At 39.0% G+C, this 24,806-nt stretch overlaps 1 protein-coding gene and 2 long non-coding RNA genes across 7 annotated transcripts in view; 1 reads left to right on the top strand and 2 right to left on the bottom strand.

The window, feature by feature from the left end:
- Window positions 1-16,193, top strand: part of LOC138172848 (uncharacterized) — a 17,587-nt gene extending 1,394 nt beyond the window's left edge. Inside the window, exons 2-3 of the long non-coding RNA XR_011171258.1 lie at window positions 197-498; window positions 15,850-16,193. This is a non-coding gene — a long non-coding RNA (uncharacterized lncRNA). The remainder of the gene's footprint in view (window positions 1-196; window positions 499-15,849) is intronic.
- Window positions 1-24,806, bottom strand: part of LOC138172841 (uncharacterized) — a 578,919-nt gene that overhangs the window by 45,892 nt on the left and 508,221 nt on the right. The gene's annotated exons all lie outside the window — the stretch shown is intronic.
- The window catches only part of LOC138172796 (PDZ domain-containing protein 2-like), a 494,585-nt gene continuing 476,935 nt past the window's right edge, over window positions 7,157-24,806 (bottom strand). For 2 of the 5 annotated variants that reach the window (XM_069102704.1, XM_069102697.1), the window contains exons 21-24: window positions 21,386-21,487; window positions 14,052-14,322; window positions 11,071-11,208; window positions 8,148-8,745 (exon numbers count right to left, since the gene is read on the bottom strand). In XM_069102704.1, coding sequence (XP_068958805.1) covers window positions 8,579-8,745; window positions 11,071-11,208; window positions 14,052-14,322; window positions 21,386-21,487 — 678 coding nt within the window. In that variant the 3' untranslated portion in view covers window positions 8,148-8,578. Of the gene's footprint in view, window positions 8,746-11,070; window positions 11,209-14,051; window positions 14,323-21,385; window positions 21,488-24,806 lie in introns of all 5 variants that reach the window. The other 3 variants (XM_069102680.1, XM_069102671.1, XM_069102689.1) reach the window with 2 other exon arrangements.

The following is a 24,806-nucleotide window of genomic DNA, read 5'->3' as shown; positions in this document are numbered from 1 at the left end:
ACACACTATCACACACCCAGCCACACTGTCACACTCTCTAGGGCTAGGTCACCAAGTATACACACACACAAAACACACACGCTACAATCAAACACAAACCAGGGCACCTGCCAAATTCAGGTTTCCCTGAAAAGGGCTGCAGCTGAGAAGGAGCAAACGCATTTTCTCCTTCTGCAAAGAGCCGCCTTTCTTCCAGGGTCTCAGCCAGCTCGGAACTGGTCCTGAAGAGCCCAGACTCTGGTCTTCTCGCTGCAGACTGGGATGGGAGGCATAGGACTCAGTGCATTCGCTTAGAGACTCGCAGCCCGTGGGCTGGGCTGGGCAAGAGTCCCCAGTCCCTAGCCGGGAAGGTGGAGCAGCTGCCAAGGGAGAAGAGATGCCTCTGACGGACGGAGTTCAGCCGCCCGAAGGAGAGCCCGGCAGGGGGGCACGTGGCCCCGAGGGACCCTTCCTCCCGTCCCTCTGATTTTGAGCTCCATGGGCTGCTGGCGTGATTCGGTGAGTGCTGGATACTGACCTGGGTGATGGGGAGGAAGGGATGAAGAATGGTTCTCGAGCAACTCTGATTTACGGGCTTAAGGCTGGGCTCCTTCCACTTAAGGTTTGGGACAGGCAAGCCTGTTTTGCCTGAGAGCCCTCCCACTCAAATGCATTGGTTCATTCATTTGACAGATGTTCATTGGCCACCTATTATTGTTATTTTATAAATATGTAAAAGTAGCATTTATGTTGCACTTGAAGGTTTGGGAAGCAAAGCATTTGACCCAGCTGTCTCATCCGATTGTCATAATAAATCTGGAAGGAAGGTGCTAATATAATCCCATTTTACACATGAGGATTGTCAATCTGGGAGGAAGGCGCTAATATCCCATTTTACACATGAAGATTGTCATAACAAATCTGGGAGGAAGGTGCTAATATTATCCTATTTTACACACGAGGATTGGAACTTGGGTCTTCATGATTCTGAGATCAGTGCTCTTACCATTAACCCTAGCTGTCTGATCCATAAAATGAGTTTTTAAATGTTCTTTTTGAAATAATCAACTTAATCATTAATAGGCAAAAACATTTCAACATATAAAGGAAAAAGATTATATGTGGAAACCATGAACTGTTAACAGTTTATTTAAAACGTACATCAAATATTAACAAAAATTGCCCTGAGATTCCTTTGAATCTTTTCTTTCCTTTTGCATATTTGAAAAATTTGTTTTTTCACAAAATGTTGTATTGAATTCATTAATATTAATATTTGAAGACGCTTTATTAAGCCCTGTGGGGGATTATAAATTCGAATAACGTTAGGGAGTTTATAGTCCTGTAGGAGGCAGGTGTATTATAATAATCATAAAAGAATGTGGCATGTGATTGCCATTATCAAGCAGGAATTCTTTACCTGGGCTATGTGAACTTTTAAAAAATTTGTTTTCTCAGAACTTAAAAAAATGGAAAACTATATTTCAGCATAATTGGTGTCTTTTATAATCCTTTGTATTTAATTTTATACAATTAAAAATCCAAAGGATTCCCCGGACAGCTCAAGGGTCCATCACATTAAAAACAGCAACACTCAAGAACACCTGTCCTGGAAGTAAAAGGTCAAGGTGTTACAGGAATTTGGGGGGGGGGTACCTCATTTCCATGGGAGAGATCAGAGAAGGATGTAGCATTATGAAATTCCTTCAAAAAAAATTTCAATTCCAACACTGTCCTGCTTATACATATCCCCTTCTAAGATTCCTTCTGATCTGTGTAGTTTTCAAACATTTCATTGATGCCTTTTAAAAATTTCTTTTCCTTTTGCATTGCAATCACTAGTATTCTCCCTCCCTCTCCACCTCTTCCTTACTAAGTAAAAAAAAAAAAATGCCTCCCTTGCTACAAATAAGTATACTTAATGAGAGCATACACTCAAAATTGACCTGACTGAAAATGTAGGTCTCCTTTTGTACCTCTGTTTCCCCAGCTTTTCTAGGAGGTGGGAAGCATGCTCCATCTGTCTGTGGGGTTGTAACTGACATACTTCTTAAGTCTTTCACCTTTGTTTTCCTTTATGACATTGAATCATTGTGTAAATTATTCTCAGGTTTCAGCTTTATTCAATCAGTAGCTATTAAAACCACTCCTCTCAGGTTTTCTAAAGCCTTTCTGCTAGTGTTGACCAAGCAATTCTGAAAAAGTAATCAATTTACCCATCTTATCTGAAACTATATGTACAATTCCACAATCCTAGCTCCCCATTTTAATTGTTGTTCAATCATGTCTGATTTTTTGTGACTTTATGGCATTTTCTGGGCAAAGACACCGCAGCGGTTTGACATTTCATTCTCCAGATCATTTAACAGATGAAGAAACTGAGGCACATAGGGTTAGGTGACTTGCCCAGGGGCACACAGATAATAAGTATCTAAGGGCTCAATAGAAACTCAAGAATATGAGTGTTCTGGACTCCAGGCCCATGCCTCTATCTATATCCTACCTAGCCACACCCTAGTTTCCCTACCCCCCCATGTACTAGATAGAGGGAGTTATGTTAATTCGAAATACTTTTTTCCTTGCTAAGTATTTTTATTATTGTCTTCTGTTTTTTCAAAAACTTCTCACTGAGCTCCTGTTCCCAGAGCCATATTTTATAGCAGAAAAAGATTTTAAAATGAGGAAAAATAAACAGTTCTGCAAAATTAACCCAGTATATGTAGTGCTCCACACCCATAGTGTCCCACCTCTGCAAACAAGGGAGGGAGAGATGCTTTTCTTGGGAGCAAGTTTGTTCATTATGATTGTAGTCTTGTTCAGTTTCCATTTATTTTTGCTGTTCTTTCCATTTATATTGTTAGTCATTGCCATTATGTTCTGTTTTTCTAGTTTTACTTGCCTCACTTTGTGTCAGTTCACATAATAGCTTGAAGTTTTTTCTGATAAAGATGTTTAATCACATTGACCTTCTGAGGGTTTGCCTAATGGAGGCAGCATGGTATTAGAAGGCTAGTCACGTGGTGTGGTAGAAAGAACATAGAGAAGGCTTCCTGGAGCAAGTGACATTTGAGTTGAGTTTTACATATTGTATCAGAGGGCAAAATCAATGAAGAAATGGTTTGTAGGTTCTGAACAACCTCAGAATGGAGAGGAGAAAGAAAAGATATGCCTGACTGAGACCAAGGAATAGAACAAATTGGCTGCAGGTACATAGGTCTTGCAGGAGGAAGTGTGTATGGATTGGAAAATTGCTTAGTGCCATCTAGGGGAGAAGTTTGATTGCCGAGTATTGCCTTTATTCAGAAGTCCACTGAGGATTTCTGAGTGAGGAGTTGACTTTCCAGATGAGAAAGGTTATTTTCTCATGAAAGACTCATGGGAAGGAGGAGAAATCAAAAGCAGTAAAATCTTTAGGGGGATTACTGCATTTCTGCAGGGATGTAGCAGTGGAGGTTGGTGCTAGGCAGTGGGAATAGAGAAGAGGAGGAAGAAGCTTGAGATATTGCAGAGAGGGAATCAACAGCACTTACTGAGTAATGAGAAGTAAAGGGTGAGTGTGAGAGGTCAGTGATAGCCCCCAATACTATAAACATAAGGAACTGGATAAATCATGGGACTTTAGACATTAAAGTCAGAAGAAAGAGTGAGCATTTTAAGACCTTTTAAAACAAATTTTATTGATACCTTGTTTTTAAATTATTCTTTTCCATATATGCACCTTTCCCTCACCTGTCCTGAAAGTCATCCCCTGTAAAAATGAAAAAAAGGGGGAAAAGGTTCAGCAAAACCAACCAATCCAACTATTTCTTCTGACAGCATATGCAAAATCTTTTATCCATAATCCTCCTACTCTGTAATGAAAGGAGAGAGGTTTACTTTCTCAATCTTTTTCTACCCTAAACTTGTTCATTATATTTACGCAGCAATAGGGCCTAGGAGATGCCTAGAAAGCTGTTTTCCTGTACCACTCACTTCCCTAAGGGGAACCTGGAGGGCTTGAGGTGGGGAAGAACCAAGGTAAATTAATACCCTCTGCCGGCATGCTTGGCACATCTTTCTAAGAATAACTGCATATAGCATTTAGTTTCAATTTTGTGGGGTTTTTTACGTTTCTATTATAGTTGCTATAAAGATTGTTTCCCTCCTTTTGATTATTCCCTTCCACATTACTTCATATTAGTCTTCCCATGTTCTACATTCATGGAGAATAATAGTTTTAAGGGAAAAGACAGCAATTTTGAATGTATTAAGTTGTGGAGTGGATGTATTGAGTGGTGCTAGTGGAAATATCTGTGGTGGTCAGAACAAAGGTCAGAACTCTAGATATAGATTTATAGAGTTGCATAGAGGTGGTAGCTAAATCTTTCAGTGAGGATAGGGATTAAAAAAATTTTTATGGCATCCCCCGCACTTACTAAAATATATAGCGGGTAATAGTGGTTAATAAGTATTTTCTTTGAATTGAGTGGAATGGAGATGAGAGCCAAGATTAGATTCTTGGGAAATATGTACCACACTAGTTAGAGATGCTCAGAACAAAGGTCATATTGAAGCCATAGATTGGAAAGTGCGCAGAAGCAGTAGCTACATCCTTGGGATGAAGGCAGGGACTGTTTTTTTTTTTTTTTTATGGCATCCCTAGCACTAAAGTGGCTGGCATATAATAGGTGGTTAATAAAGATTTTCTTTGAATTGAGTTGAATAGAGAGGAGCTTCAAGATTAGACTCTGGAGAAATAATGCACCAGACCAGTTAGAGATGTAGAATCAGAGCAAGACCAGTGAGAGAGGCAGGGGGAGAACCAAAAGGAGATAATGCCTAGGGCAGAGGAAGGAAAGAGGGAAGAATGAAAGGGTGGTTAGTGGTGTCAAAAGCTGGTTTTAAAAATTCTATTATTTGGAAGAAGGGATGGAGATTCATTGAATGTGTTGTCTGGTCATGTGAAAAGGCAGTTTCAGTAGAGTGGTAAAAGCAGAAGCCAGAATGCTCAGGGGAGGACTGTTGACACGTCTTTCTCAGAGTTGAGACTGGAAGATAGAGGGATCACATTTACCTGGGAAAAGGAAAGGGGCTAGAATGACACAATAGCTGTGAGGCAGCTGGTGGTTCAGTGGTTAGAGCACTGGGTCTGGAGACAGAAAACCTGGATTCAAATTCAACGTCAGGCACTTACTATCTGCGTGACTCTAAGCAACCTCTGTTAACCTTAACATCTTGACTTTAATCTTTGCTTGCCTCTGTTTCCAAACTATAAAACTGGGGAATTATTAACACATATTAGAGTTGTTATGAAGACCAAATGAGATCTTTATTAAAAAAAAAAGGTAATTAACAGAGTGTCAGACATGTGGTAGACACTGTATGCATGCTTATTTCCTTCCCTTTCCCCACCAAGTACCTGACAGGATTAGATTCAGTCTGGTTCACCCCCAGAGAACTATAAGAAATAGGAAGAAGAGGCAAAGAGGTCAGTTTAGGTTCAAGGTGAGAAAAGAATCCTTCCTAGCAAGGGGAGCTGTCCAAGGTAGAAGGGAGCTATAGGAAGTGGTGGATTTTCCTTCCCTAGAGTTCACGGGGCTGAGGCTAGGTGGCCACCTTCTGGGTATGGTATAATGGAAATTCTCTTCCTGTGTGAGTTGGACTAGAAGGCCCATAAAATCTTTTCCCAGTCCTCAGGTTTCTATGATTGTTTAGATAAGTTGCTAAGTGTAGAGTGGAATGTTTGAAGGGCCCAGCTAAAATTGTATGAATTTGTATTAGATGAAATTAGCTTAATTTTCTTGTGAATTTCTACTGTGACACTGGGCAGTTCTACAGTGGGAGGACAGAAAACTGATTGTGGAAGTTGTCCAGGGGTGAGAATTTACTAGTTGAGGACAAAAGAAAGTCATGTAATAAAGGGGTATTATGGGAATGTTGAGTGAAAAAAGAAAGTGGCAAACGACTAAGACAGACCTTGGTGTGGAAGGAGGTGAAACCTAGAAGGGATGGATTAGGAGGTCAGGGATAGGTCAAAGAGTAGATCTGATGTGAGAGAAAAGAGGGGAGAATAGCAATATCTGGTGGAGTGACATTTCACAGGTTTGCACCTTAGAAATGATTGAGATTGAAAGCTGGTAAAGTCTAGGATGTGGCAGTGTGAGTGTGTGGCCAGACTGGTGTGGAAGAGGAAGTCCTCAGAGTTGAGGATGCTGAAGAATTGTATGATAAAATTATTGAAGGGGCTATCACATAAGTATTTAAGCCCCCAATGATTATAACATGGGGATAATGTTGATGACAGAAAAAAATTGAACCAAATAATAGAGTCACAAAATAAGTTGAATTTCCTGGAAGTTAATAGATAATGGAAACAAGAAGAGTGAGGATAATGTAGGCTTGGAAAAAAGGAAAGGGAATTTAGTGATAGAGGGAGAGTAATGGGCTGAAAGTGGCCACATCCTGGAAAGGTTTCACATGTCATATTCACGTCCCCCTTTGCCCTATCTTTTGTCTGTTTCCTTGTTCTCAGTCATCACATCCATCCCAGAAAAGAGAATACCTGATTAGGATAGTTATTACCTCTCAATATCTTAATAAAGGACTTAAAAGCATAATAGCCTTCAAGATGGCACAGAATATGTTAACGATAATGGAATATGCAATACCAAAGTAGTCAGTGAGGAACAGGGGAGATTGTTTGGGAAGATTAGCCTGCCTAACAATCACAAGGATTCATAATGAGATCTAGCAAATGAATCGTTTATGAATTGGTTAGATTTTGTAGTGTGAGCTTATACAAAGCACTTCTGCTGCTCTGAGGCTCAGTTTCCCCCTCTGCAAAAAAGGAAGAACAGTATGTTTTGTTCTTTCTTCAAAGAGTTGTGTGAAATTCTCTATGTGTATTACATTGTAATTTCTAATATTAGTCAATATGAGCAATGAATATTCAACTTAGTCTCATTTTTTTCTTAAATTCTCCTTATCACTTTAAGCTAAAAAGTATTTTAAAATATTCCTACTTGGGATTTTAGTTGAAAATTGGCTCCAGGTTTATCTTGATTGTTGATCAAATAGTGTTTATAATAAATGATGTATTAATGTTAGTAAACATTTTTGAAACACTATGCAAGGTGTTTGTCCTTAATCAATACTTGACTTTTCTAGAAAGAGGATGCTTCTATTTGACACAGAAATTGCTGAAAGAAACAAGTCTAAAAGAGTGTTTATTTTTTGAAAATTACTTTAAAAACCCATGTTTACAGAGATGCAGATTTACATAACCTAGAGAAAAAGCAAGTCTTTAAAAAATGTACAGTCTATATACTATCATTGCACTCACATTTTAATAATATAATATACAAGGCATTTTTATATAAATAAAGTATAAATGTACAACATCATACAACAGGTACGGTATAAATTTAGCCAGACACATAAAATTGAAATAGATTGGGTTCCATTTGCACCTACCTATCCACTTCTACTTCAATACTTTGCAAAATATTTTCACTGTCACTTTTTACATGCCCCTAACACATTATCTGCTATAGGCTCCCTATGAATGACCAACTTGTGGAAAAACACAAACTAACGGTTTTAGTGGGACAACATCATTAGTGTTCATTTAAAGAAAGGTGGCACCTAGAGGGCTTATCTGAAATACATGTCATGCAAAAGCCTTGAATACATAAGACAGAGTTTTCTTTCTATTTCCAAGTCCAAAACAGTCATACATTTCCCTCAGAGCCCAAGAGAGAGCTAAGCCAGGGGCTCTTTCCAGTGCCATGCTAGTGTCAATCCCTAGGCTTTCAAAGGACAGAAATCTACCTACTAAAGAAACTTTTTTCTTCTACTTCCAAAGTGTAAGGAGTTGAGAGTCTCAGAAAGGACCATGCGCCCAATTCTATCATTACAAGCTGCTATGTAAGCCCACATTCATTATTGTGTAAGACTCAACTACCACCATGTCTTCCAAAAAAAATTTTTTTAAAAAGTATCTCATATTTCAAGTTTGCAAAACTGGCTCTGCATTCAGCTAACGAGTACAAGAGGAAGCAAGGAATTGTTGTCTACTTATTTTGATGGCCATTCACTTGAAGGATACTGATACCCATTGACTCCAATGAGTATAAAAGGGCAAAAACTCTATTCTGGGCTCACACTTATTCTCTCCATGCTATGTGGTATTGAAATAATCACTTGACTTCACTGAAAATCTGATCCCACCACCACTCTGGCAGCTATCCTCTCTTCCTGGATGAGAAGTCAGAGCTTGGGAAGACACCAAAGTTTCTCTTAAACTTGAATGTAGATGTTCAGAAATGCCTGAAAAATGCACAGAAAATCAGCATATCAACCTTGTAGATAGGAGACTCAACATGGTTCTTTGGAATATAAGAGTTTCTAAATTCCTTTATCTAAGTCCACAGACTTAAGCATTCACATTAGTCAATAAGCAGTGGGATTTATTAAATTCAATCATCTCTGGTCCACGGCAATGTGACTCTTGGCTGCTTAAAGATTCCACTCTATGGTCACAAGTCACTTTGATGCAAAATGAAGGAGAAGGGGGAATTGGAGAGTCCTTTGTGGCTAATGCAACAAACCACAGTGTGCTTTATACTGCTGTTCTGTGCTTCCTAATTAGTAACTGAACAGGACCCTCTGGGACAGACTTAATAATGTTCCAGGCATCATAATGCATGAGCCCTGTCAGTGATTTTCCACTAATGGCAAGAATTTCATCACCAGCTTCAATTGTCCCGGCTTGTTCTGCAGCACCACCTGTGAGTAGGAACAAACAGTGAATGCAGAGTAAGGAGACAGAAGAATTAGAAAGCAGATGTCCCTCAGTGACTTTGGAAGCTGTGTAGCTAATCTCTCACCCTCGTAGAGGAATGTATTTCTTCCTTACTCCTGATACAGAATTTATGAACTTGAATACAAATGAAAATGAGTTCAGATTTAACCTGAATAAGAGATAATCTGCTTTTACTCAGTGTTCATTAAGAGAACAAAATAAGCAAAAAGACCAGAAAATGTGCTTAAAGCAGTTAAGTTCTGTAAAGTACAAAGAAATACATTCTGGATGTACAAGCTCCCCTTCATAGGAAAATGAGGTCAGATAGGAATAGGAAATATCAGAGGATTACAGGTTTTTCTCCAGAAACCACGATGATCAATAGAAAATAATTTGAAGATTGCATATGAAATTTCTAAAATATGACCACAAACTGGAATTTTAACTGACATTTGAGCATCAAAAAATATGGGTGAGATGAGAAGAAATATATCCTGATCTGAAGAAGAAAAAAATTCATATTATAAGACTGAAAATCTTTGTGATAAAAATAGAACTTCTTATAAAAAAAACACCTAAGGGCATTTCACTGATGCCAAGGGCAGTATTTAATTCTTGAGGCCAAAAATTGTTTTCTCAAACACAAAAAACTACAATCTAAGGGAGCTACTTTATGTGATCAGTTGAATTCATATTTCATGGGGGAAGCCTATGTACCAGTACAATGACAGCATTTTATTGGGGAGAAGAATGCCTTAAAAAGTTGAATTTGCCAGATGGAAAAAGGATAGGAAGGGATGATACTCAAAAGGTGAAATTATGAGGTGAGAATGGAATATAATGAGAGGAGATGGGGAAACACAGAATGGGGTAAATTATCTCATATAGAAGAGGCAAGGGAAAACAGTTACAATGGAGAGGAAGAACAGGAAGGCAAAAGGGAATGAGTCAACCTTATTCCCATTGAATTTGGCTTAGGGAGGGAATGACATGTACACTAAATAGGGTATTTCACCCTACAGGAGAGTAGGGAGGAAGGGGATGAGAGGGGGGATGGTGGAAGGGAGGGCAGGTTGGGGGGGAGGGAAGTTGGAAGCATCCACTTTTGAAAAGGGACAGGATCAAAGTAGAGAACAGAACAAGTGCAGGGTGGGATAGGATGGAGGGAAATATAGTTAGTCTTTCATAACATATCCACTATGGGAACTACATGTACACATGTAGAACCTATATTGAATTGCTTATTTTCCCAGTAAGGGTGGGTGATGAGGGAGGAAGGGAAAGAATCTGGAATTCAAAGTTTTAAAATCAAATGTTAAAAAAAATATTATTATCATTATTATTTTACATGTAACTGGGAAATAAGATATACAGGCCCTGGGGAATAGAGATCCATAGTACCCTACTGAAAAGTCAGAGGGGGGATGGGGGAAGACATGGGAAAGAGCAGATTGGGGGAGGGGATATTCAGTGGGATATATGTTTTGGGGTGGTAGGTAGGTGAAAAATGGGGAGAAAATTTGTAACTCAAAATCTTGTGGAAAGGAATGATGTAGAATAAAAAAATCAAAAAGAGATATGGAAATGATCACAAGGGTGCTAAATGTTGGGGACAGGATTGGAAAACTCACATCTGGTGAATTAGTTATTTCTTCAGTTACTAGAGTTAACATAATTCCCATAGGGTCCCCAATTTCCAGTTGGTTTATGATCTTGTAATATTAATGTAATAATACTAATAACTAGCCTTTGGTTTTCAAATATTTAAAGTTTTTACCCCCCAGTGACTGTGGGAAGTTGATGCTATTATTTTGATGGATGAGGAAGCTAAGGCATAGGATAAGTGACTTCTTTAGCTTCACCCAGCTAGTATAACTAAGTTTGGATTTGAACTGAATCCTTTCTGACGGTTTTTTGCACTCTATAGCATGTGGATATAAAAGGCTCCTTCAGGAAGCTGATATGAAACTTTGCCAATATACAGCAGTGCTTTTCAAGAATACCGTAGACATTTTGTACATTCTAAGGCTAGAACTGGAAGTTAGGCTCCTTTAAAAAGCACCTTCCCTTTTCTCAGTCTAGCATTTCTAACTTTAGTTGAAATAAGGCCAAGGAACATTCAGTATCCAGATAGAGAGTCTTAAAGAACATAGAATTTTTCACAGTTAATGACTGTTACTATTAAGAAATTTTACATGCCTGAGAAAATGCCTGAGGTCTTGCCACTTGATATGGACATTTTTAGAGCTTTACATGAAGAAACCAAATTGTACATCAATTAAGTTTTATGGGTTTCCCAGGTACAGTACCTTTAAAGATTCTTTTTATTAACAAGGGTCGATCTCCAGCCACAGATGCTTTTCCTCCATCAAGACTGAAGCCTAGTCCAGCAGAGGTCTTCAGTAACTCAACAGACATTGTACCATTGAGATCTGTAAGTCTGCCGGCTGCAGCAAAAGCCAGAAATATGGTATTAGAGTGCATGTTCATTCTTCTCATAGCCATGCCGAGATCCCAGAAACAAGAAGTGTCATATACAGTTAAGAATTACTATTAACCTCTGGGGTCTCTAGCATTACCTCTGACCAGAAAGAAGATAGCACGTTATTATTGTCTGGTAGTTTCTAAGAGTATTTTTAGAGAGAAGGAACAGTAGGATTTGGTAACCTCCACACAAAGCTATCTGGGAATGAATGCTACTATGATGCCACACTATTTAGGCAAATTTCCCAAAGGCAGCAGGAGCAAAGTGGGGGTGAATAGAATGCTGGAGTTGGAGTCAAGAAGGTCTAGGTTTAAATACTGCCTTAGACACTTGCTAGCTCTTCTGTGACTCTGGAGAAGTCCCTTCCCCTCTCAGAACCCCAGTTTCCTCATCTGTAAAACAGGTCATAATAGCATCTATCTCCCAGGGTTGTTCTGAAGATGAAATGAGATAAAAGCACTTTGCAAACTTTAAAATACTATATAAATGATATTAGTAGTAGTAGTAATAGTTGTAATAATTATGATTATTAGCTAACAATAATCATAACCATTGATATTTGATCAGTGCCCTAAAGTCTGTAAAAAACACTTTACACATCCTATCTCAGTTAAGCCTGCAGGTCATAGGATCAAAGATAGAGATTCAGTATTATTCCCATGGAGACATCGAGGTCTAGTGACTAGAGAGCTGGGCTCACAGTCAGGGAGACTGTGACACCTGTTTGTTATGTGACTCCAGGCACATTATTTAATTCTTCAGAGCTTTAGATGATTCTCTAAGCCTATTTGTTGCAAAGCAGATACTGATTTTTACAGGTAAGGAGGTAGGATTCCTCTGGGGTTCCAGATGCCATTAAAAACAACAGTTCCTGTCCCTGTCCCTGTTATCATACCCATTTTATGGATGAAAAACACCTGAGTCCCAGAGAGGTGAGAGGAAAGGTCAGAGTAGGATCTCAGAAAGGCCCCTGATCACAAGGGAGATCACAAGGGAGCATACACCTGTCTAAATAAACAGAGTTGCAAGGAAAGTCTAGGAAGGTATAGGTTGGGAAACTGACCTGTTTCTCTAGATCTGTTGAATTTGTTCATTTCAAAACAGGTAGGTAAAGACATGACAAGGGAACTCATGGCAGCTTAAATGTCCTTTCTCATCTGTTCAAGAGGCTAAGACCATCATTTCCCAAAGCTCAAGGCCAAATTTAAGATGTATAGAGTGAAGAAGTTAACAGTTGTCTTAATCCTGTGGAATCTTGTATATATACTCCTTTTTGCTCTCAACACTAAGCCCTCTATAAACCTCTTAAGGTGAGAATCTTAGAGACCTTATTTGGGTTACATAGTAGAAAATCTGGCAGTTTAACTTGTCCACTCCATTAAAAAAAATGAGCAAATTTGTCATCAGATTGGTGACATTCAGGCTGAGGTCAAAAGGTTTATAGTGAGGAGAGAGCATGGGGGTCATCTAGTCTAACCCTTCATCTTACAGAAAAAGTAACTGAGGCCCCCAAAAGATAAATGATTTGTCTAGGGTCATAAAGGCAGTAAGTTGCAGAGCAGGTATTCCAACTGGGGACCTCTGACTCCAAAATCACTTTTTCCTTTCCTGCATTAACACTCTCAAGATTTTTGAACTAAATTTTTTTTCAAATTCAAGTTCAAATTAAAAAAAAAAACTAAAAAAAATTTTGAACTAAAATGTGTTCCCCTTCTGCTCCCCTCTCTTTTGTTTTCTGAAATAGCAGTGGACAGAAAGGAGAAAAATCAAAACACAACATTTTCTCTAAGCCTCCAAGAATTGGATTCCTCCTTTGTTTCCCCAAAGGTTTCCTGAGTCTCTTCCTGGGTTTACATAAGATCCTTAGTGATTCTAGTGCAGGGGACAAGTACCATAAAAGGAGTGGGGCTCAAGCTGCAGGAAAGGCACCTTCAAATCAGTTTCTTAAGTTGAATTCAGTTTATGGCAGTGTACTAAGTAACTCTTTAAGAATAATAACTCCTTAAGACTTTATGCAGCCATAAGTTACAGAGTAAGTAAAGACATAGATTGTTAGGAGCTTCCTTGCCTGGGAGTTCCTTATATCAATGAGATCACATGTCCAGTCACTTATCCCTATCCCTGTCATTTGATTGAGGGAGACGTTATATCTTGAGGTATAGACACCTGAGGATAGACAGAGGCCTCCAGAGACTAGCGCCACTGGATAGGGACCTGAGGGTATTTGTTTCTGGGGATGCCACCGATAAGAAGAAAAAGGATAGGGGGAGGTAAGGAGGAGCTCACCTAGTGTGCAGCTTGAGGGTTATGATGGTGGGAAGAATGCATTTTTTTAGATTCCTATTTTAACTAATTGCTCAGACTAACTAGCTCAAGAGTCAGGGAACCTGCCACAGGTTACCACCCTGACCTAGTTAGTTTGAGGTTCCCCACCACCCCAACTAGGTGCTAAATTCTACCTGTTGAAGGAATAAAAATGATGTTAGGATCCTTTAAATTTCAGCATCTTGGATCAAATCTGTCACCCTGCTATAGTTAGGACTTTTAAAAGATATGAAAATAAAAGCACCTGTTTCTAAACAGATTTAAGTAAGTTTGAAGAATCATTCAGATCTCTGGAGCATTGAAAATCATTTCTAGTTATAACATTAGTTTTCAAGGAACACACACACACAGAAACCCAGAACAAATTATAACTTGGTCAAGTCTTCTGACCATGAAGCTTGTGCTTTAGCTTGTGGTTCCTGTGGCCCCCATTTCCCAGTTTCCCAAATCCCTCTGATTCTAAAGCCTGATATATCTCACCTGTTCCAAGCTCCAGGATGTCATCCTTTTTGGACATAGTCACCTTCCCACTTGCAGGAGTGCCTTCTTGTCTAGCAGAGCCCCTCCCCTTGTCTCTTACTTGCTTGATGACAATAATGGAATCTTTGTGCATCCTCGCTTGGTGGAGGGCATTCAAAACATCTCCATGGACAGACCCAGCCAATGAGGTGCCATTAATTGATAAAAGGAGGTCTCCTCGGTGGATGCTCCCTTCCTGAGAAGCAACTCCCTGAGAAAATACTCTGTGAACCTGTACAAATGAAGGGAAAGGAAAGTGAAAGCAAATGTGTTAATATTTTTTGATGGGCAACATAATAGCTTGATGTTAATTTTAAATAATCAAAGACCACATTTTCTGAATCATATGGTTAGCAGACTTAAAAGAAATATATGTGCTTGGGGTATAGAAATCCATCTTGCCCTACCAGAAAGTTAGGTAGAAGATGGGGGAGGATAAAAGAGAGAACAGATTGGGGGAAGGGTTCAGTAGGCTTGCTACTTTGAGGTGGGGGTAGGGGAAAGACGAGAAGAAAAATTTTTAACTCAAAATCTGGTGGAAATAAGTGGCAAAAACTGAAAATAAATGAATGGGAAAAAAAGAAATATATGTGCCCAAATACCACTTCCTACATAAGACCTTTCTTGTGCTGCTAGTGCCTCACTCCCAAATATCTTATATTGACTTTGGTTATACTTATGTAGGTACATATTTTTTCCACTAATGAAATGTAAGCTCCTTGAGGACAGAGAATTTCATTTTTTACTTTGTGTCCCCAGTTCCCAGTTGAAGGCCTAGAACATACTATTCACTTAGGAAATATTGATTGATTATAGGAACAGAACTAATTAATCTTGCTAACTTTAATACATACACTACATTTTTTCCCTAATGATCTCAAAGGCCTTCTAAATCATTCTTAAAAAGTCATTATTTTTTTGGCAAAAAGTTTGGGTTGCTTCACCAAAATAAAGTAAGGCAATAATTCTATTTAGAATGTACCTCATTATCCTACCCCAGAATCTACATGTCAGTAAAAAACCTGGGACCAAATTCACATAAGTCCTTTGGCTCTTCTAAGGATCTATGCCTCTGCTCAGTTTTACTAATATGAAGCAATAATAGTTCATAAGCAACTAGGTAGATAGATCCCTGACCCCAGATTTAGGAAGACCTGACCTTCAAATGAAGCCTCAGATACTCAACTAGTTGTTGTAGGATCCTGGGCAAGTCACTTAACTTCTGTTTTCCTCATCTGCAAAATGGGGATAATAATAGCACCTATTTTGCAGGATTGTTGTGAAGTTGAAATGAGATAATGTTAATTCTTATATAAATGCTAGTTATCATCATTATTATTATTAATTATATAACAGTTTTTAGTTTGCAAAGGTCATTATATATGTTATCTCATCTGATCCTTATAATGACCCTTCAGAGGAGGTACTGCAAGGATTATTATTCTTATTTTACAGTCTAAAACTCAGAGAGGTAAAGTGGCTTGCTTATACTTTCAAATATAATGATGAAATGGCAACAGCAAGATTTGAACTCACATACCCCATACTCTAAATCATAGAATCACAGATTTAAAGCCAGAAAGGACCTTGGAGCCAATTGAATCCAATTCCTTAATTTTATCCAGGAGGAACTGAGGCCTGAGAAGTGACTTGCTCAAGGACATACAGAGGGCAAGTCTTGTAGGAATGTTTTTTCATGCTACATTACAGAGCCCCAGAGAAAGAAAAGTTAAGCATTTTCTTCTCTTTCCCTTCATAGTGCTTCTCCTCTACTTCTTTAAAAGCGAACAAATAGTCTAAGAAAAGATGAACAATGGAGTCAAGATGGTGGAGTAGAAACAGGACCTCTGAGCACCTCCGGCTCCCACCCCCTCCAATTCATATAAAAGGTGACTCTGAACAAACTTTGGAGCTACAGAACCCACAAAATGACACAGTGAAGTTAACTTCCTGATGAGGACAGCCTGGAAGGCTGGCAGGGAACAGCCAGCACAGTGCTCTGGGAGCCAAACCCAACCACGTACAAGCTGGAGGTCTTCGCCCCAGGGTGGCCTGACCAGCTGCTGGCTGGAGGTACTTCAGCTCACCAGCAGCTGTAGCGGTTTCCAGAATTATCAACACATAGATGCTAAGGATAAAATGAGAGGTCAGTGCAGTATGGACTTTGGGATCCAGTAGTTGGGAGTGCTGTCAGCCTTTGTCCCCGTCACGTGGCAGCTTCAGCTCCTGGACTGCAGGTTGTAGTGGGACCAAGTGACCAGTCTGAGGGGTAATCGCACTTGCTTTAACATGCTTGGATCTGGATTGTGGTCTAGGATGGAGGTCATGGGGTATGTGACCAGCTTGCCAGAGCATGTGGAGGCTTCAGAGAGGGTACCTAACTAATACCTTTGGTAGCTGAGAAAACCCCAGTGTTTGGGACAAAGTTCCCATGTATGATGGAAGAGAGTCCTACTGTGGCAAAAAGCCCAAAAGTCAAGTAATTGAGTGGCAACATGAGCAGGCAAAGGAAGCAAACCAAGCAGAGCAACCCAACTTTACACTCCTATTTTGGGGACAAAGAGGACCAAAGCATGGAAGAGGAGGAAGACAGTGAAGTCAGAACTCCTGCACCAAGAGCTTCCACGAAAAATATGAGCTGGTTACAGGCCATAGAGGACCTTAAGAAGGATTTTGAAAACCAAATAAGAGAAGGGGAGGAAAAATTGGGAAGAGAAATGAGAATGATGCAAGAAAATTATGAAATGAGAGTCAACAACCTGACTGAAGAAAATAAACCTTAAAAAACAGACTAACTCAAATGGCAATAGAGGCTCAAAAAGGCAATGAGGAGAAGAATGCCTTAAAAACCTGAATTTGCCATATGGAAAAAGAATCTCAAAAGCTCACTGAAGAGAATCATTCCTTCAGAATTAGATTGGAGCAAATGGAAGCTAGAGACTTTATGAGAAATCAAGATACTATTAAACAGATCTAAACAAATGAAAAAATAGAAGGCAATGTGAAATATCTCATTGGGAAAACTACTGACCTGGAATATAGATCCAGGAGAGATAATTTAAAAATTATTGGACTACCTGAAAGCCATGATCCAAGAAAGAACCTAGAAATCATCCTCCAAGAAATTCTCAAGGAAAACTGCCCTGATGTTTTAAAGGTTGAAAGAATCCACCAATCACCTCCTAAAAAAGATCGCAAAAAGAAAACTAGGAATATTATAGCCAGGTTCTGAAATTCCCAGATCAAGGAGAGAATATTACAAGCATCCAGGAAGAAATAATTTGAATATTGTGGAAACACAATCAGGATAACACAGGATCTAGCAGCTTCTACACTGAGGGACTGAAGGGCTCGGAATATGATATTCCTGAGGCCAAAGGAGCTGGGATTAAAACCAAGAATCACCTACCCAGCAAAACTATCATGTTTCAGGGGAAAATGTGGCCATTCAGTAGAATAGAGGAATTTCAAGCATTCTTGATGAAAAAACCGGAGTTAAATAGAAAATTTCACATTCAGATACAAGAAGCAAGAGAAGCATGAGAAGGTAAACAGGGAAAAGAAATCATAAGCAACTTATCAAAGTTGAACTATTTACATTCCTACATAGGAAAACAATAGTTGTAACTTATGTAACTTTTCTCAGTATGAGAATAGTTGAAGGGAATAGAAATGTGTGTGTGTATATATATACACATATATATACACACACATACATACATACATATACAAGTCTATATAGGAGGGTATATGGGTGTATGAAATACATATGTGAATGTGTGTATATATGTGTACAGTTATACATAGATAGAGGGCATAGGACCAATTTAATGGGAAGGGATGATACTTAAAAGGTGAAATTAAGAGGTGAGAGATGAATATAATGAGAGGAGATGGGGAGAGACAGAATGGAGTATACTATCCCATTTAGAAGAGGTAAGGGAAAATGGTTACATTGGAGGGGGAAAACCGGAAAGCAAAAGGGAATGGGTCAATCTTATTCTCATTGAATTTGGCTTAGGAAGGGAATGACATATACACTAAATAGGTTATCACCCTACAGGAGAGTAGGGGGGAAGGGGATAAGAAGGGGGATGATGAAAGGGAAGGCAGGTTGGGGGCAGGGAAGTTGGAAGCACCAACTTTTGAAAATGGACAGGATCAAAGTAGAAAATAGAACAAGTGGGAGGTGGGATAGGAGGGAGGGAAATATAATCAGTCTTTCACAATATATCCACTATGGAAATGTTTTGCATAGCTACACATGTACAACCTATATTGAATTGCTTATCTTCCCAGTAAGTGTGGGTGACAAGGGAGAAAGAGAATGAATCTGAAATTCAAAGCTTTAAAATCAAATGTTTAAAAATTTTAAAAAAGCACGGGGGCATAGAGATCTACAGTGCCCTACTGGAAAGTGGGAGGGGTATCAGAAAACATATGGGCAAGAGCAGATTGGAGGAGGGTATATTGAGTGGGATCGCTATTTCAGAGTGGTGGGGAGGGGAAAAATGGGAAGAAGATTTGTAACTCAAAATCTTGTGGAAATGAATGATGTATACTAGAAGTTAATAAAGCATTTGATTAAAAAAAATTTTAAAAGATGAACAAAATTCCTGCAAGGCTTTTTCTACATAAACAAAAAGTCTCAAAAGTGCAAAATAAAAACTCATGACCCAGCAAGGGGAAGTGACAGCAATTATTAGCTCCAGTGTTTCCAGGGCAGAGGGCACTGATAAATAAAGTATTATAAGGAGCTCTGCAAACAATATGGTCAACTCCATTGATACCTACTGAGACCTAGTATTAAGCTAATCATTAAATTTTCAGTTAATGAAGAGTACATTAATGTCAATGTTTTCTTAAATGAGGTTATCCAAGTTACCTGATGACTTACTTCTCCCCTTCTCTTCATCTCAAAATTTGACCAAGTCACTCTGCCTCCACTCTAACACACCCAGACACAGACACACAGACAGGCTCACAGACACACACACACACACACACACACACACACACACGCCTCTTTCTTCCCTAATCCCATTCCCTCCTGTTTTCTCAAACATATTGCTTCTTTAATCATCTCCCCCTCTTCAAATATTCAAAATGTATGCACTGGCTCCTTCCTCAGTGCCTTCAAACAGGGCCAAGTCTCTCCCAACCTTCAAACAGTAAAGAAACTCAATCCTTCACTAGACTCTATCATTCCCTTCAGCTATAGTCCTATATCTCTCCTCCCTTTCTCAGCCAAAGTCCTAGGAAAATCTCTCTATACTTGTTGTTTCCATTTTTCTCCTATCACTACCTCATCAACCCTTTGAAGTCTGGTTCTGGCTTCATTACATGACAGAATCATCACTCTTCAAGCTGACCAATGACCCCTTAATTGTCAAATTTAATGTTTTTAAAAAATTTTTTTCTAGTCTTCATCTTTCTTGACCTATCTGCTCCCTTTCATACTTTGGACCACCATCCCTTCTTCAATACTCTTTCCTCTTTGGGTTTTTTTGTGACACTATTCTCTTTAGGTAATCCTCTTGCCTCGCTAACCTCTCCTCAGCCTTCTTTGCTGGTTTATAATCCAGATCATGTCCCCCAACAGTTCATGTTCTTAGGGCTCTTTCTTAGGCCTCTTATTTTCTCTTTTTTCTCCTGACTCCAATCTTATCACTTGCCATGAGTTTACTTATCATCTTAATGTTGATGCTTCTCAGATCTACACACTCAGTTCTATTTTCTCCCCATACTTCAGTCTTTCATCAGTAATTGCCTATTGACTACCTCAAACTGGATGTCCCAGAGACATCTCAAATTCTCCTAAATGGCCCCTTTCTGTTGAAGGCCCCACTACTCTTCTAGGCTCAGAATCTTGATGTTATTCTCTTTTCGGTCCTCAGTCTATTCAGTCACATATCCCATCAGTTGCCAATTTCATTTTTTCTTCATTTCTAAAGCATCTCTTATATTTAATTCCTTTTCTCTACGCCTAGCACACTCTAGTGCCTCTTTGTTCCTCTCACTCCATTTCCCATCTCTGTACATTTCCCTGGTGGTCCCGCATACCTGAATACACTTTCTCCTCACTTCTACCTCCCAGAATCCCTTTCTTTCTTTAAGATGCAGCTTGGACATATCCTTTTGCATTAAGCTTTTCCTGACCCTTTCAAATACTAGTATCCTCCCTTACTCCCCAAACTACCTTGAATTTCCCTTCTTGGAATTGGTATTTGTGCTTGCTCTTTTCATAACTTGTAAGTGCCATTGTCTCACTAGCCAGCATGCAAGCTCATTACAAGTACAGATTGTTTCATGATTTCTAGCATTGGCTCCCTGCACAGTGTCTGCTACCTCTTAGGCCCTTAAAGTTTGTGGATCAATAAAGAGAGTCTCCTCAATAGTGCAGGCTCCAATTTCTCATTTTATAAGCTGCTGGGAAAAAAAACTGGTATAGTTTAAAAAAAAAAACTATATAATTTAAAGATTTTTTTTGAGTTCCAAATTCTTTCCTTTTCTTCCCCACCAAGAAGGCAAGCAATACAATATCAAGTAGCCATATCACCAAAAAAAGCAAGAAAAATAAAGAAACTGAGAAAACTGGTTCAATTTACACTGAAGAGTTCCATCAGTTTTCTCTCTGGAGGTGGACAGCATTTTTCATCATGTGATCTTTGGAATTGTCTTAGATCATTGTCTTGATCAGAGTAACAAAGTCTTTCACAGTTGATCATCATTACATTATTGTGTACAATGATCTCCTGCCTCTACTCACTTCATTTTGCATTGGTTCATATAGGTCTTCACATGTTTTTCTGAAACCATCACTCTTTACCATGTCTTATAGCACAACTGTAGTCCATCACAATCATATACTACAACTTGTTCAGCCATTTCCTAGTTAATGGGCATCCCCTCATTTCCAATTCTTTGCCATTACAAAGAGAGCTGTTATATTTTTGTACATATGGATCCTTTAACTTTTTCTTTGATCTCTTTGGGAGAAAGACCTAGTAGTGATGTTGCTGGATCAAAGGGTTTGCACAGAAAAACTGATAGCATTTAAAAGTACATTATCTTCAAGGATGAAAGAAAGAAGACACTGGCAACTGAGAGCTAAGGCATGACCCTTTGTCATGTAGGTTTGTGCCTTTGTGCGTAGGTTTCCGATAGTTGTGCCTTGTCTCAGAATAGCCCTAGGTACATTGACATGAAATGAGGCCTGAGAAGTGAGCAATTGATCCAAATTTTAGATGACTGGCAGGCAGTTTTTCTGGGGGAAATCTGAGGCCATCACTTACAGTAATTGATTTCTGCTCCAGATCTACTCCACCTGCCACGCTGAATCCCAGACCTGAGCCACTTCCTTTATTCAAGACCACAAAGAAAATATCTTCATTATTCTAATGAAAGAGAAAGAGAAATAAACATTATGTTTTTTTACCCCTCATACCAAGACAAAATAAAATTAGGTCAATAAGTCCTTCTGTGGGCTTCTCATGGGCTTCTCACACTCCCACTGACCCAGAAATTCAGAAAGAGCTCTTGGGCTTGGAGTCAGATGTCAAGGGTTCACAACTTTCTTCTGCTATGAGTTTTATATTAGCTGTGTATATCTCAGTTTGAGGATTGGTTGTGCAATTGGCTACTATTTAATTTAGTGGTTTCACAAGGGGTCTCTGTGTGTATGTGTGTGTGTGTGTGTGTGGTAAACCTTAAAGCTTATATTTGTCTAGTTTTTGGCAGCTTAAAAGCACTTTCACATCCTATCTCAGTTGATCCTCTGAAGAAGATAGATATGTCATTAACATTGCCACTTTACAGAAGGGAAAGCTGAGGCCTGGAATTGTTTATTTGAGAATCTTCCTTTTAAGCACCTAATTTTGTTCCTTCCTTCCTTATTTATTCACTTTTAGAAAGGTGCCAAAATAGAGGTTGTTGATGAATTAGTTAATCATAATTTTTTTAAAGGTTCCCATGCTCTGGGGATAAAGAGGCAGGGACAGAGAAAATGTAATCCCGTGAAATCAATGGTTATATGGTGTGTCATACTCTTATCACACTGATGGAACATATGTACATTAAAAATTCCATGGTTACTAAGAACAAGCCTTGAACCACTGCCCAGAGCAGAGTGTGCCAGTCAGGTTTAACACTCAAAACATGAGAACCTCACAGCAGTGGAAGGATGTTAACTAGATCTCCTGCTGGTCCTCAGGAGCCAAACAGCCATCTCCAATCATGCCTGTGGCTAACCTACAACCTAACATTGTGCCAGGAGCTGTCAAATCTAATATACCAAGACCATCTCATTAGAAATGAGGTTTCCACAGAGACTGTGGCTTAATCCACTTATCTTTCAATAACCCACAGTATTAGTTCTATCCTAAAGAAACAGAGGGTCTGTAAGCATGCAGTTCTAATTCCAGTACTTCCAAGGTAATAAAACTTAATAGGAGTCTTATTTTTCACTTATGTTCTTTTTGGGGAAAAAATATTGCTGTCACTTCCAAATAACGTTTCTCTTCTTACCCCAGCCTCTACCTTTGGCACGGCAGCAGAGATGGGCAAAAGGACTTCAAATATTTGGCTATTTCTGGAAAAAAAGTACTTCCATTTGCATTTCTGGTTTACTAGAGCTCTCCTGAGAAGCAGAAGACATGTTTCACAATCATTGAATATGCTACAGAAATTTTGCCTGTCACAGGCCTCGTCACTTTTACTCTCTTTCAACCCCCATCAAATGTATTATTTGGTCAGTATGATTACTAAGACTAAGAAAAGTTGACACACTACTTTACAGTTTCCAAAGCACTTCACAGAATTTCATCTGAACCTCATAATAACTCTGTAGAGAAAGTAACTGAGGCTCAAATGCCCAAGCCCTGGCCTGTGCTACCAAGCTGGAAAGGGTACAAGGATGGGCTGCAGGACACAGTATTTCTGTTGTCCCAGGACCAGCTCAGCTAATTTCTTTTTTCAAAATTTAATTTAACTTTCAATTCCAAATCCTCTCATCCTTTCTGCCTCTCCCCACACCCACAGATGTCCAAAAAAGAAAGAAAATACATGTTGAGCTCTACTCTGAGTCCATCACTTCTCTCTCTGGAGGTGGATACCATGTTTTCATCATGAGTCCTTTGGAACTGTGGTTAATCATTGTGTTGATCAGAGTTCCCACTTTGTATTAGTTCCTATAAGCATTCCAATTTTTTTTGAAACCATTCCTTCATAATTTCTTACAGCACAATAATATTCAATGATACTCAATTACAATTACTTCCTTCAGTCATTTCCCAATCGATGAGTATCCCCTCTGTTTCTAATTTATTACTACCACCAAAAAAATCCTGCTCTAAATATTTTTCAACATACGGGTTATCTTCTTTGTTCAATCTCTAAAGGGTACTTAAGCTTAATGGCTTTTTGTTCATAGTTCCAAATTGCTTTCCAGAATTAGTTGGACCAGGCCACAACTTCATCAACAATATATTAAATTACCTATTTTCCCAGAGCCCCTCCAGAAAATTTTTCTCATTTTTTGTCAACTTAGCCATTCTGATTCATGTATGGTTTAATGTTAGATGTGTCTGATTTTGCATTTCTCCAATTATTACTGATTTAGAGAATTTTTTCATATGGCTATTGATAGCTTGAATATCTTCCTCTGAAAATTGTCCATATCCTTTGACCATTTATCAAACGAGGAACGATTCTTATTTTTATAAATTTGGGTTCATTCCCCAAATATCTTAGAAATAAGAATCTTAATTCAAACTTAAAGCAATCTTATATCAGGCAAACTTAAAGCAAGTCCCCCCCTACATGCACGTGCACACACACACACACAAATTTTCTGTTTTTCTAATTTTAGTTGCATTGTTTTTGTTTGTGCAAAAACTTTTGAATTTTATGTAATCAGAAATGTCCATTTTACTTTCTGTGAACCTCTCAATACTTATTTGGCCATGAACTCCTCCTCTTTCCATAGATCTAACAAATTTCTTCTATGTTCATTTAATATGCTTATAGTGTCGACAATACTTTGTGTGACTAATCTACCTATGGGTAGAACAATGGGTAGACTTTATAGGTTAGCATATTTCACATAAACATAGGGAAGAACTTTTAGGCTCTTCAAAAAATAAGTTGCTTTGGGGGAGCTAGATGACTTCATACTTTTCCTCTGCAGGATCATCATTCTTGTCCTATTTCCTTTGTGGGCATACAGTGAAAGTCTCTGTCCTGGACCATCTCCTCTTCTTTACTCTTGTATTCCCATGCATTCAACTATCATCTCACAGCAGATGACCCCCACATTTACATCTCTAGCTCCATCTCTCTCTTGAGCTCAGTACCTGCACCCTCAGCTATCTGTTGGAGAGCTCCACCTAGAAATTCCAGAAGCGTCTCTTGTGCCAAAACTGAACTTATCTTTCCCCTTAAGCGCATCCCTTCTTTTAACTTCTCTGTTTTTGTCAAGGGCGCCCAGATCCTTCTAGTCACCAGGCTCGAAACCTTGGAGTTATCCTTGATTTTGCCTTCTCATTTTCTCCCCTTCCTATCTAATCACGTGCCATCCCTCGTTGATTCTATCCCCCACCACATCTCTGACCACTACTTCTGTCTCTGTTTACCTGGTCACCACCCTAGCTCAGGTCCTCACCACCTTCTGTCTCTGTTTACCTGGTCACCACCCCTAGCTCGGGTCCTCACCACCTT

Source organism: Petaurus breviceps, unplaced genomic scaffold (assembly GCF_028583685.1).
Source record: "Petaurus breviceps papuanus isolate PSGF00001 unplaced genomic scaffold, PetGlider_PUasm1.0 129, whole genome shotgun sequence".
NCBI classification, from domain to species: Eukaryota; Metazoa; Chordata; class Mammalia; order Diprotodontia; family Petauridae; genus Petaurus; species Petaurus breviceps.
This window is presented reverse-complemented; position numbering and strand designations above follow the sequence as displayed.